Source organism: Bicyclus anynana, chromosome 6, assembly GCF_947172395.1.
Source record: "Bicyclus anynana chromosome 6, ilBicAnyn1.1, whole genome shotgun sequence".
NCBI classification, from domain to species: domain Eukaryota; kingdom Metazoa; phylum Arthropoda; class Insecta; order Lepidoptera; family Nymphalidae; genus Bicyclus; species Bicyclus anynana.
Window position 1 is genome coordinate 16,736,194 of NC_069088.1, and position 14,585 is coordinate 16,750,778.

Here is a 14,585-nt window from a genome sequence, read left to right on the forward strand (position 1 = left end):
TTTATTCCACTTCCACACTTCGCGTGTATATATTTGTATAAATTATTGAGATAAAATCTCAGCAATTCTCCATGGATCCCTTAATCTAATCGTTCGACTGGTTGTCATCGTACGCGCCGGTGCTCGCCTGCCTTCGACTTTCACCAAGGCCGATGAAAGTCGACATAGCTACAACTGTTTGCATACAAATCGTATAAAATCTGCTCTGTTTTGCACTACATGAGACAAACCAATATATACAAGGTAAAAAAACAAAAAACAACTGTTTATCCTCAACATCCTCGCAGTTAAAATATTATAAAAGAACGACGTTTTGCAAATATTACGAAAATTTATTAAAATTGCACAAAAACAATATCGCGGTTTTGACACTAACTCGTAATGCTCTAAAAATAAATGTAGATATGAATACAAGTTTATTTGTAATGTTCACAAATCGAAGTCTTGACAATTATTTAAAGTTTGATCACATTTTTTGTTCCAGTTATTTTATTTACTGTTATCGTACCTTTGTATATTACTAGTTAGATACAACTATTGCGTTTATTGTCGGCTCTTCTCTGTTCAGAACTAAAATTTATACAAATAACTATCTAAGGCTGCTGCTTTAAGGTAGCCAATTATTCTCACGTTTCTGAAAAGCAAACGGCAGTACCTACGCCGCATACTATACAAGTCATGTACGCAGTGACCAACACACGATCAATTATAGTAGTGGGTGCTACAGAAACGTGAGAATAATTGACCGTTTGTGGCTAGCATTAGGTAGTTATTTCTACAGACTACCATCTTTAAAAAAAATAGTTAATAGTCATCCTTGAACGAAACGATTATTGATTTGATTTAATACAAACAGACACAAATACGTCCCATTATTTATTTTACTAATGATTTAATGATTGTGCATCATTATTGAATTGTTTTGTTATTGTTTTAGGCGGGCAGCACGCTCTACGCTCAGCTGGAGATCTGGAAAGCGGCGCGCCACGAGAGCTGGAGGAGTCAATGGACGGAGCACGAGCCCTCCCCCACACCCGCACCCCCCCTGCCTTCCACTGATGACTTGAGTGATGGTAAGTAAATATATAAACTTTTCTATACCTGTGCCCCGGTTTCACACGCCCTCTAACCAATATATTTTGTGACTAGCTGACGCCGCGCGGTTTTACCCGCGTGGTTCCCGTTTCCGTAAAAAAACGGGGATAATTTATAGCTTATAGCCTTCCTCGATAAATGGGCTATCTAACACTGAAAAGGATTTTTCTAATCGGACCAGTAGTTCCTGAACGCGTTCAATCAAACAAACTCTTCAGCTTTATATGTTAGTATAGATTGTAACTTGAAATGTTTTTTTTTTTCATTATATACTTTCACCCAATGTTGGGGGCATAATTACTAAAACTCCTAAGTCCTTTTATATCCTACTTTGACAGTACCAACTTTCATGAATATATCTATCGAGGATTTTCAGATATCAAATTTTCATCCCTTACTTAACCTCTGTAAATGTGGAAATCTAGGTACTTACTCGTATGTAAACTGTTTGTAAAGAATTAGGCTATAACACGATTATGGTATTTTACGAGATTACCGCGTTTAAAATAATAAAAAAAACTAAGTAGTTCGCTTTATCATACTAGCATAGACTTGTTCAAACTATAGAAACAATTCCATCTTTTACTATGGCGTAAAACAACAGTATTTAATATTTATAATTGTTGGAACCAGAAGTACGTGTAAATAGCAGATATAAATTTAATGAAACAAAAAATAACTAGGTATACACAACGAAGGAAAAAGCGTCGAAACAAAAAAGTAAAACCAAATAAAGGAGAGAAACAAAATACCCAAGTAATACTGAGTGAGCCTCAAGATAGGCACACTCAGATCACATTAGATATGAAACTTCTAGTTCGCCTACAACTGAACTACATCTTTTATATTATACCTTTTTATCTCAGTAAATTATCTCAGTATTTATATTGTTTTGTGGTTAAAATAATTGCGAAACTATTGAAGTTGAAAAGTGGCACACTTACGTGCTATTTTAAAATGCAGCGATGCCTCACATCAAAACAGTGGAAAAGCAAACGGTCGTTGGATGTGGCACGCCGCTGCATCATTCGCTGCATTGTGATCAACCGTTAGTCGATGCGAGGACCCACATAGAGACAAACGAGTCGATGATATATGGCTAATATGGCCAGACGAATGGCTAACGGCGGGACTGTCTCGCTGTTAGCTGATACTCGTAAATCTTGAAGGACAAACAGCTATTTAAGAGAACTTCCTTTTAGTCTATTAAATATCGTGACCACACGTGCACAAATTAGCAGGACTTTATCACTATTATCTGCTAAATTAAAAATATAATAATAAAAATATCTAATGCATGTATATGCCAAGGAATTATTCCATTCCATCTAACACTTCGTATCTTCTCTATTTTGTCAAGTGAATAAAAAGTGTTGCATTGTTGAAATGTATATTTTATCATGTCTAATAGCAAAATAGTGTCTTAGTGACTGACCGAAATCCAAAAGGTCCTAGATTAAAATCTCATGTGTTGCAATATCGTCGTAGCAGACCTAACAAAATGTTTATCTGTGTTACTTGCCGCCTGTAATTAAAACACCTTCAAGGCAAGCATTATCTACAAAATCAGAAGCATATTAACAGTAAAAATATTTTCATTTAGTTAAGAGAATTCGACATTCTTCAATAAGTATAAAGTTAATAAAAAACAAGAAGATCAAATGTCCGGTTTCAGGCTAGGTAACTTCTGGTCATGTAATAACATAACATGGTTAACTATAGATGTATATGGTGAAGTCACTAACTCGCTTTACGAGGGAATTGAAGACGGACAGATAGGGGACGCCTATTGCATTGGAAATGAGAAAATTCGCGCGTCTTTGGTACTTGTTTAATGTCTTTCAACCGTTAAAGATAAATTTTTCATTTAAAATCATTGTTAGACTAGTATTCTAGTATTGTGTGATGTTTTAATTTGTAGCACAGGTGTAAGAACTTATAGGATCAGTTCTGGTATCTATGTTTTAGTCTTCATTCATTATTTTAAGTTAAACATGTTGCAGCGTTCCGTTTTCTTTTTTTGTCATCAGGGGTTGCCTGTAAAAGATTGTTTTCAGCGATAAGGCAGCCTTTGCATGCTCACATGTATTTTCTTTTTAAACTGTTTTCTTTTTCTTTAATTGTTTATTTAGTGTGCAATAATGTTTTTTTCTTTTTCATTCAAAGCTACGCGCCTTCTTCTATTTTAGACTGAATGTTATATCAATCGGTATCAATGTCAAGCTTTGATTTACAATTGAAAAAAAAATTAATCAGCCAAGTTGTACCTGTTTTCTGTGCCACACATAAATAAATCCAGAACACACGTATAATAATCAAGACTTTAGAAAAACAAGTAAGTCCGCCCATGTTTAATTTACAGACAGCTCAAAAAAAGGTGTTGATAGTGGCACAGGAAACGGCTACAGCCAATTATCTACAGCATGTTCTCGACATACCAAACATTGCTACTGCTGATATATCGAGCGTCGTATACCTACAGTTCAATAGTAATGATGATAGGTTGTTTGGGATAGTACAATTTATGATGCCGTTGGAAAAAGTTCGATTTATGTTGGCTTGGTGAATCCAAACAATGGTAGTGAAAAGCAAATAGATGGAAAAAATAAAACCAGTAAGCTAAATATTGAAAATTATATAGAAGGTAGAATTAGCGGAAATAGTACGTAAAGAAAGAAAGAATAAAATATCTTTATTGATAAATTTGCCTAATATTAGACCAATCAAATCAAATCAATCAAAATGTATTTATTGCGAATACAGGTTACAGTCAGATCTTATTGAAATAAACACCAAATCCCGCCTTACAGCTTGTAATAGATGACCAGTAGATGTGTAGTAAAAATATTAATGTCATCAAGTTCGTCACTCCTATTGCTCTCAATGCTCTTACCTTAACTATTAGCTAATGTCCGAATCTCAAAAAATTGCCTACAGGGAGAATCCTTTTGACCTTCTAGCCCTAAGACTTGTATGTTGCTATTGCGGTAATAAAAATAGATTTATCACCGATAAATGACTTTAGTTTTCACTGATATCAACTTTCATAACAGTTGACTTAACAAAGAATTTATCTCCTTCCATATTATATACATCTACATAATCAAAATAACGTTCATTTACAGTTAGTGCATCAAGCACTCCGTCAATGAGTTCTATTCCTTTCCCGACAGAGCAGCCCTTATACGTCGGGCGGCTTTTTGTAACGTTTCCCGCCGACCCAGATACTGGAAGCTGTGCCACTGGGACCGCAAGGTCGAATGTGTGAGATAAATACGACGTATATGTTATACATACTGATTGACTGATAACACACAATTTAAAGTGCTACTATCATATAAATGATGTTGGGGACCACAGATATAAGAGGTAATTAGATTTATAAAGTGTCAATTCTTTGTATTGAAATCAGCGTACCCAGAGGCGTGGCCTAAATGGCTGTTTAATATTTAGTGAAAAATTAAATATGTCACCCTTACTTTAGAGTTGAATATTATTTATTACTTTGGTCACAAAACAAAACAAGACTGCTAGTACAAGCGCGGACACGCTTGCGATGTTCCGCACACCCGGGTGTACGCAGGTCACGCCCCCTTGCTACTTCTATTGCTAAAAGCGTCAGCTTTTAGCGTTGTCTGTTCTGTGTTGGAGACGATATTGTCTGATCCGTCCGTTCGTTTGTAGGTACCGATAACGATATGTATCCCAACGAATTGATGTAAAATTTAATAGACTATCTGATTTTGAACCTCGTTCGATTGATATTTAACTTAAAGTCAACTAAATCCTTAAAACGTTACGTAAATCAGGTGGAAAATGTTTACAAAGTACAAGAAAGGGATATATCCTGTTCTTACAAGGGATATATCAATTAATAGCGGACGCTCGCGACTTCATCCGCCCTTAGACCTCCCTAATCCGGCCCTTTTGCAAAATCTGTCCGACAGCTACTAATTGTAAACTACTTCCCTGCCAAATTTCATCTTTGTACGTCAAGTAGTTTTCTAGATTTCGTGATAAATGTGACCTTTCGCATATTAAGAAATATTGAAAACTTTAAAAAAGTAATGATTATCCTTAACACTAAACAGAATCGTGTGCGTCAACTAGTGTGAAATATTAATAAAACAGCTTTGACATTATAAAAATGTATATGGATGCCATTCGATACTATCAATCGAGTTGATCTAGAATGCGACAGGAAGGCAATATTGATGTCTATGATGTTTTGCTTCGAAAGAATTATTGTAAGTGCGATTTCTAAAGAAATCTGTATTGATTTAGACAACTGCATTGCCACAATTTTATTTATTTTACGAGTACAGTAGAAGTAATCAATAGATTTAAATACTCATAGTATTAAATTCGTCAAGCAGCTGTTTGATGTTATTAATTTATTCGTAATACGAAACTAGTTTCGTTTTGTTTTATATGATCATCAGTCTTGTAAAGTTTCCACACTTGATTGACAGATTGTAAATATATATTTTTTTTAAATAAAAAAAAAATATACAGAGGAAAGATTTGATTATTTGTTTCCTTTTGGCTCTGAAACTACTGAACCGATTTAAAAAATTCTTTTACTGTTGAGAAGCTGCACTACCACGGGAACGGGAACTACGCGGGTGAAACCGTGCGACGTCTGCTAGTATCTAATAATTATTTAGATTCTTGACAAGGAATGAGAAACTGTGACTATAAAAAAATATTAAATATTTTCAGTCTATTTTCAAGATGTTTATAAAATAAATAATATTTTACTAAAAGAACTACTACTTATTAAATTAATTATGGTCTTCAGTTATTTTAGAGTAGATTTATTGTGGCAATATATCTTTAAAAAATATAATTTATCATAAACGTATGCAGTATTCCTTTTAACACTTGCCTCTCGTCTGTAAATAGTATCCAAGCCATTAAACCGTAGAGATACGAGTGTGTTTACAGCAAACGCTTTACTGTATGTTTACGTGTGCCAAATTGAAGGTCATGTATGGTGGGCGTGTTTAATCTATGCGGTATGAACGGCACTGCCGATCGGCAGTTGGTATTCGAAAACATTAGTGAAAACTGTAAGATGCCATAAACAATGGCATTTATTTTATTTTATTCATTTATTTATACTTTATTGCACAAAACAAAAACAACAACAGAGAAAACAAATGAAAACAGAAAACAAGTATGTGCAAAGGCGGACTTATTGCTTATAGCAATATCTGCCAGACAACCTTTGGATAAAGGAATTAATGTAATTAAATGCGGGATAGTGCAACAAAAGAAAAAATAATGGTTATTTATACTAATACTACATGTATAAATATAAAATATGAATAATAAATATATGTTTTCACTATATCTAATATACAATAAAATAAATAAATATATATAAAATAAACATACCTGAGTAATAATTATATAGAAACTACAAATTACAAATAGACAAGTAATATTTGAATAAACGACTTTTAAAAGTTCCCAGTGTCTTTGAATTACGTATTTCATAGGAAAGACCATTCCAGAGAGTAATTGATGTACGTGTAAATGACTTATTATAGAACTTAGTGTGCATATCCCTTAGTTTTTGAAAACCATTGAAAATCAAACGACCAGCATCAAATGTGAATATCATTTGATGCTAGTCGTTTGATTATTCTAGGTACATTATTCGTAAAAATTGTTAGTGTAAAATACATTTATGTCGTCCAGATTACTATCTATGTACACTACACGTATCCTATACTAATAGCATTAACAACTGAGTCTTAGGGCCATAAATCATTTCTCTATATCTATCTCGCTTGCACTTATGGGTCTTATGGAGCCGTCTAGTGAAGGGTGTAACAATGAAAGACATATTATCGATAAGTAAAGTTTATTATCGTATCTTGTTCACAAAATTAAAAAAATTAACAATATTTGATTTAATATAATACATATTTCATATTATATAATTATTAACTAAATAAAATTAATCTTCATCTGAGTCTTCATCATCAGAATCTTCGTCTTCTGCCAAATTTATTATATATTAGTATCCATAGTGCGCAACGAGTAACACATGAATGTATTTATTTAATTGCAGTAAACACATTTATAGCAAAAAAAATACGCAATGCAATTACATTAGAAACCGACCAATCAGAATCGTCCAAATCATTATTGACTCATCATTAGCACGTGCGCAGGTAGCCGTTTATCGATAATTAGGGTGCGCAGGTAGGCGCGCTGCACATTCCTATCTTTTTTGACTTTTATGACCGGACGACTCAGATGATAATGCGCATACTATATAAAGGAGTGAGACAGATAAAGAGAAAAATAAGATCAGTACAATACACTAACAATACATAGTGGGTACTATACCTACTGGTTGCAGATAATTATTATTAAGTATTATGTACTACCAGAACAATCAGAAACTATGTCACATACTGTAGTTACAAAAATATAGGAAGCTCTATCATATAAAACGTCTCTATCATTTAAATTAAACTCTCTTTTTTCTCTAATTAGCAGATGAAGATTCAGAGTCAGCGGGCACGAGTGCGAGTCAGGGAGGAGGGAAAGTGAAGTCAGGCAGCACACACATACACCTTTGGCAGTTCCTCAAGGAGCTTTTGGCGTCCCCACACATACACGGATCTGCGATACGGTGGTTAGATCGAAGTGAGTACTTCTTTATTTTGAAAATAATCTAAGAGCCAGATTCACCTTATCTTATGAAAGAAAGTATGTCAGCCCATTGTAGCAGCATAAAGTAAGTAACTTTGCTAGCCAAGTATGAAGTTTGGACCGTGGTGGCATTGGTAGGTAGCAGGTTTCAAAAGACCAGATTCTCAACTGCTCAAGTATTACATAATATGAATGTGCCTGGAGAGGCAAATTCATATTCTTTCAATTCAAAACAAATCTCCATTTGTCACGATTTTACATCTAATCCCGAATAGCTACACACAACTACAGTTTGCTTTGAAAAATTAAAGAAAGTACTCCTTCAAAGAAAGTTTGTAAGAAGAAATATTTTGTCTTTAAGTTTCACATCCCTAAATTAAAAAAAAATATATCTAAACGAAAATTTCAATTTTACAATAATACCTTCTAAATATTATAATAATGTATCTCTACAAAAAATACCAATAATAATGATCAACTCATCAATTACACTATTATATTTTGTGGTTAAGGCGTAAAATTTTTATAAACAAAAGAAGGACCAGATATAAATGTAAATGAAATTCGACAAAAGTTAAAGGTACCTAACTCGATATTGTACTATTACAATAATTATCCACACCGGATAAAGATTTAATTTATTAATAAGTTACCTATTGTAGTATTTATGATTGCTACTTACATAACATTACTGATACATTGATTATTATTCAAATAACGAACTTGATTTGCAAATAGGATACAGTTGTTTTAACTGCTAAATCTAAAGAGTTACGTGAGTTAAATAATGCTAAAGTTCTAACACGCACTTTTCGAACACATCGGCATTTACGGATCTCAGAATAATATGTTAAGAACGAAGAACCAATTCAGAAAATAATATAAATTTGGAATTGAAGCCAGGTGATTAAGCAACGTTTACACAATCGCCTCTCTTCGAAATGGAGTGGTAGATCCTGGTTGATCTTCAGGTTATACCTACAATAATAAAGGTTGCAGTAAAATCCGTAAAAACTTGAATACTCATAATAGCTTAAAGCTAGGAACCAAACAGGTTTACAAGACAAGATTGATTACAATAAAATGTCCGCAATAGGCTATAATTGAATAGAATAGAAACTAAAACCTGTGCATAACACGAGATGTTTAAAACAAGAGCAGAAATTACAAGTAGTAATTGTTTTATATTAACGAAGGTTTCCTTTGTTTCCAAGTCGATTAAAATGCGAACGAATTACTGAGTGATATCGTTTAATTGACCACACCACGGAAACTGGTCGTTAAGATTATTATATTGAGAGACGTAGGATCATTTTATTGTTTCATTTAAATAGATAACTAAATTGAAGCCTACATATTAAAATATGATGTTATCGAAGCTAAGAATTACCATAATGCTGCAATAGGAGAAGAAATAGTTATTTTAGATATCGAATAACTTTTGGTTATTTCCTAAGCTACGGTCTTAATATTCTGAAGCCAAAAATAAAAAAAAAATAATGATAGCATAGTTATAAAATATGCAAAGATGCACTTTTTGCTGCCAGCACTCCCTTGTGAGCAATTATTGACGAAATATTTAAAAAGACGCTTTTGTATTCCTAATTATTTAATTTTAAGTATTTAAGAAGTATGAAAAGAATGTATAACGAACCATGTTGTTTAAAGTACTTATTTAAAATGAAGCCCTCTATGTTGGTGGTAATCTAATTTTATACACAGCACGGTTCATGTAGAGGCATGGATATTGCCGTGTATTGTACTCTCTTGGTGGAAATCCATAGCGACATTCTCAATCCAAGGTGAACAAGCCACTTACTCGCCATCTGTTAGGTACTCTATAAAATACTCTAAAGGTTACTTTTCTGCTTCGTGACTGGGTCTATATACTATTGGTATCAATACATTGTTTTGAGTTAAAGCTGGTATTGTTGATACGTCTATTTTTGGTGTTAACTGCAAGATTATGGTAATTTTACCTAAGAACATTGATTATGTGGAATTTACAGACAATTGTGTCGCCAATAGGATATTATAAACTAACTGGGTCGTTTAAATATTTAAATTATTTTAATGAGCAACATTAAATATTTGTCATATTATGGTCCATATTGATATATATTTTTTTAATTTAATATCAACCAAAATAGAACAACGGGAAAAGTAGTACAAAACTTTAAAAGTTTTCGAGGATACAATAGACAGTATAGCCTTACAATTTAATCTATCAAAGTAACCATAAGTATGATAAACTGTTGTTGTGTGTGCAAAAAGCTATTGCTATATTAAGTCAGTAAAAGAGTTATGCTTAGACCAAAATTCTATTCAAATTGAAAGTCTAAATTGGCCATCATCTGATAACTTACATGTATTGTGCGTTGTCTTTCAAAAACAATAGCCTAATTACCATTATTTATCTATAAAACAATGTTTAATTCATGTCGTGTTCCACAGGTAACGGAATCTTCAAAATTGAAGATTCAGTCCGAGTAGCCAGGCTGTGGGGCAAGAGAAAAAACAGGCCCGCGATGAACTACGACAAACTGTCCAGAAGTATTCGGCAGTACTACAAAAAAGGCATCATGAAGAAGACGGAACGGAGTCAGAGGCTCGTCTACCAGTTCTGCCATCCGTATTGCTTGTAGACTCCCGCGATTACTTAGTATAAGTTAATTGTAAATATTTATTGTAAATAAGGGCGTGTGAGAGCCGCGGTAATGCGGACACCTAGACGGCTGGTTGGGTTTTACGACGTGCGTAAAACTCAACGCAGTTTCAGAGTTTGTCGATGACATAGCATCTCAAGAGGCGAGTAAACGTCCTTGGATGTGAAAACATCGATTGACACTCCTCCATAAAATTCGAGAAAGGTAATTTTCTCTAGAATTCTATTGGACGGAGGACACGGTTGCGTTAGTTTTAAGTTCTTTTTTACCAGCGACTAGAGGACGGCCATCGATCGATGGATCGGATCGATCGTTAAGATCGGTCATCGGCCGTCGCTCGAAACCTGGTAATGTTTATCCCATATATCTATGATATATTTCTAGTACGTTCTATGAACTTTTAGATAAGCGATTTGTAAATATTCGAATGTATGTTAAAACTAGAGCATAAGTTTGCTCGCGTTCTCGTTTGAGTTAATGAAGAGGTAATTCTCATTTAATTTAAAACAAATAATTTATAATGATTGTTCTTTGTATTTGTAAACAACGTGTAATGTTAGCATTAATTGAGCTAATCATGTTTACTCGTATCGATACATTTGTGTGTGAGCACGCATATGGGAGACTTGCAATTTAGGTATAATTTATATTATAAGTTATCACAGTGGTGTTTATTAGTCGCACTCAAATGTTTACTAGTTGACAGAATATAAATATCAAGCTGTCTGTCAATTTAGATTAGTTTTGTGCGCCAAAGAATTTGCACCATTGTAATGTTAACTCTAAATTCAAACCGAATTTAGGGCCATATCACATGCGATACTCATATTATCATTAGGTAGTTATTAGTATTTGCGGATTTTTCCGAAATCAGTATGGAATTCACTAAATACGCAAATCGCTGATCGATGATGAGATGTATGTGGTTTGGTCTATAGAGTTGGAGATTTCTTCGAAAATTATGCAAGAAATTTGAAAATTTTGTGCCAAATAGACAAAGATTAAAATATTTTATTGGGGACAAAATATTTGTATTATCGGCAGCTCACCGAAGTGAACTTGTAAAAAACTTGTAAAAAATGTAATTTAAAGCGGTGATGGTAATGGGTCATAGGCTAGTATATAAATGTAATGAACCCGCGACGCAGTTAGTGTCGACATTAATTAAATTAATAAAACTAATGTAGATTTTATGAATCGTGTAATTATTATGTAATTATGTTGCATCAAAATAAATGGCCATTTTTATATGACACCGTTCTTTTGTATTTTACCCACTTAACACCAATCTACACAAGAATGACACAAATATATATACTTGGGTTCTTCTCACAGTGACAACTGGTTTGGGAAATTACCGACCTTTGGACACTACCGATTAGTTGCTAGCAATGGTGTAGCTACCCAGGGGCTAGGCAGTGCAATGACCCGAGTCCCTCAGGAGGTCCTCGAATCTTCCAGAAACCAGAAAATTGCGATCAAACTGAACTTTTTAGAAAATGTTGAAAACCAATAAGAGCTTTAAAAATGAAAAATTGGAGGTGCATGGCTCGGACTTTATTCGAACCCACACCCTCCGTAATCGGAGGCAGAGGTCATATCCACTTTGCTATCACGGAAACAACATTATACAGAATAACATTTACGATTATTTTTTCTCTTTACCTCTCCTACTCAGTCTTGTACTGTTATGTAGTCTTTGACAACAAACAAGGTGATTTCACGTATAAATACACGCAGATGTGTATAATTTTATGACTGGAAGGCCGTAGATTCGACTCCTAGATAATTTTAAAAATTTAGAAGAAAAACTTTTTCTCCTAGATTTTTATAAAAGGAAATTCATTGTTGTCCACCGAGAAGCTTATTTGCAACTTGTGTAGTGCCAAACTTACACAACGAACTCAACGCTATTTTCTCACCTACATTTTTTTTTATTAAAACGCAAGTGCGGACATGCCAGAGCAATGATCTTTCTGATTCAACAAAAACCTAAATGGCTCCTTCAAGGCTCCCCACTCTCGCCAAGTGGAAAGGCACTTTCACTCGAGGAATTTGACGGTGGGCAAAATGACGTCACATTTGCGCAACCTGATGCAACTTGAGCCTAAATAATATGCATATGCCAACTTATAACACTATGCTGTAATCCAGAGCTGATATATGTCATAGAAAGGTTACCAACGTTTTATTAATTTTAATAGACTTTAAAACTTCATTTATTTATTGGAAACGTACTAATTCACACGTAAACCGTGCGAATTGGTTTATTTCATTCGTACAAAATAATTATGAAAATAATTATCAAACATTATATTCGTATGAATAGTTAGTATATATTACAATTCATACGGTTTACGTAGGTCTAGCTTCTTCCTTATTTATTTCATCATTAACAGGCTATTTTGTTGGCGAGCTTAGCGAACCTACGGAGGTGTATCACCAAATTCTCTTAACGGGCCCGAATATTTGCGCTCAAAAATTCTAGGAAGAAAGGAAAGCTCAGAAATTCGCTCCCGAAATAAGACTCGAATCCAAGGACATCGTGATCCAAAACCACATGGGGTAACTAATTTGGTTAACTAGTTATAGCCCTATAGGTTTTTATAGTTTTGAATATACTTGATTAAGGGTTTATGTTGCTTGTTTTCGAGGGGGCCTTTGGAATGGGATCCTAGCTGAAAATCAGCGTTGTATGCTCTTTGCTTATGGGGAACATATGTTGAGCTGAACCTTCTTCTGAGTTAAAAGCCTGAATAACTCATATCATTATGTTAAAATTGCAATATGTGGCAAATATATTTTCTTTATATCTTCCTTACCACTGAATCAACAAGTTATTATTCATATTCATTCAACGAACGGCGGAGCCACTTACACTAACCAGATGCTAACTACAACATAAAAATATTGAAAAATTCAACTGTAGGTATATCAGCCTATTTGATTAGCCCGTTACAGGTTCAGCAGCTAAAAAAATATCGTCACATCGTCACATCGATATTTTTATAACTCGAAACTCGCACTTGAGTTTCGCATTCGAAATTTCGAAGATAGCGGTGAATTAGAAACTCGCACTTGAGACTTAGCATGGCAACGAATATCAAAGGCTTGGATATTGCAGACACTCAATCTCTCAAATACAAGAATCATCAATATCATATCGGTCGATGCGTATTGCGATGCGCAATAGGCCTTTTTTAGGGACTTCCAAATACCACAATCCTCAGTCCATCCAGCGACTCGCTGCTACTCTCTGTGTCGATGCTACTCGATGTCGTCGGTCCACCTGGTGAGGGGTCGACCAACATTACGCTACTCCACACCGTAGTAAGAATCACCACGTAAAAATCCGTGACCAATGACCAAAAAAAGGTTTTTTCTTGGACAAATATAGGTACCTACCTTTAGGATACCTTTTCATCAACAAACCGCAACCCGTAAAATTCTCTCATTAAAAAAAATCAATAAGAAACCCATAGGTAGGTACTTTACTCAAAAAAAATTACATAAAGTACCTATTAGGTATCTATTTTTTTCTACAACATCTTCGAATTGGTAACCTATAAGGAAAATAGTTTACCAAATTGACCAGATGATAATAATATTGCGGTTTACCTATCGATTTTATACCCATCTTTTGTTTTTAATGACGTACATTTATACACGCAATGGAAAAAGGTTCAGTCCATCACGTCATAACATTCATCGGATCCATCACGTCATCAGACGAATATCTACTTTTAGAGCTTAGGTAGGTACCTATTTTAACCCATGACGCATTAGAGGGATGTTACTTATACCTACTTATAGATGGATGTATGAGAAGTCTATTCTAAACCCCAAGAGGACTTCAAAATAGATACGTAGGGGGGTACCTATGCTTAAAAGGTGATTAGGTTTACCTACAACCTTTGGTCAGGTTGTTCAAAAACTCTATGAGTACTAGGCAATGATATAAAATTTTATAATGTCATTGGTTCTAGGTATTAGTAGGTAGGTAGGTACCTGGTTAAGTACAAAATTATTGTTAAAGAAAATATCTTTATTTCATGTAAATATTTTTATATAGACAGGTATAATATAGTTAGAAGTTAGAACCTATTTATAAAGTGCACGCCCCTTGCGTTAGGTACACAAGCAGGCGTCTAG

At 34.2% G+C, this 14,585-nt stretch overlaps 1 protein-coding gene across 4 annotated transcripts in view; it reads left to right on the top strand.

The window, feature by feature from the left end:
• The window catches only part of LOC112047597 (DNA-binding protein D-ETS-4), a 48,399-nt gene extending 36,713 nt beyond the window's left edge, over window positions 1–11,686 (top strand). For 3 of the 4 annotated variants that reach the window (XM_024084745.2, XM_024084747.2, XM_024084748.2), the window contains exons 4-6: window positions 938–1,073; window positions 7,609–7,761; window positions 10,222–11,686. In XM_024084745.2, coding sequence (XP_023940513.2) covers window positions 938–1,073; window positions 7,609–7,761; window positions 10,222–10,412 — 480 coding nt within the window. In that variant the 3' untranslated portion in view covers window positions 10,413–11,686. The remainder of the gene's footprint in view (window positions 1–937; window positions 1,074–7,608; window positions 7,762–10,221) is intronic. The other variant, XM_052881984.1, reaches the window with a different exon arrangement.
• Window positions 11,687–14,585: the final 2,899 nt, after the last annotated feature.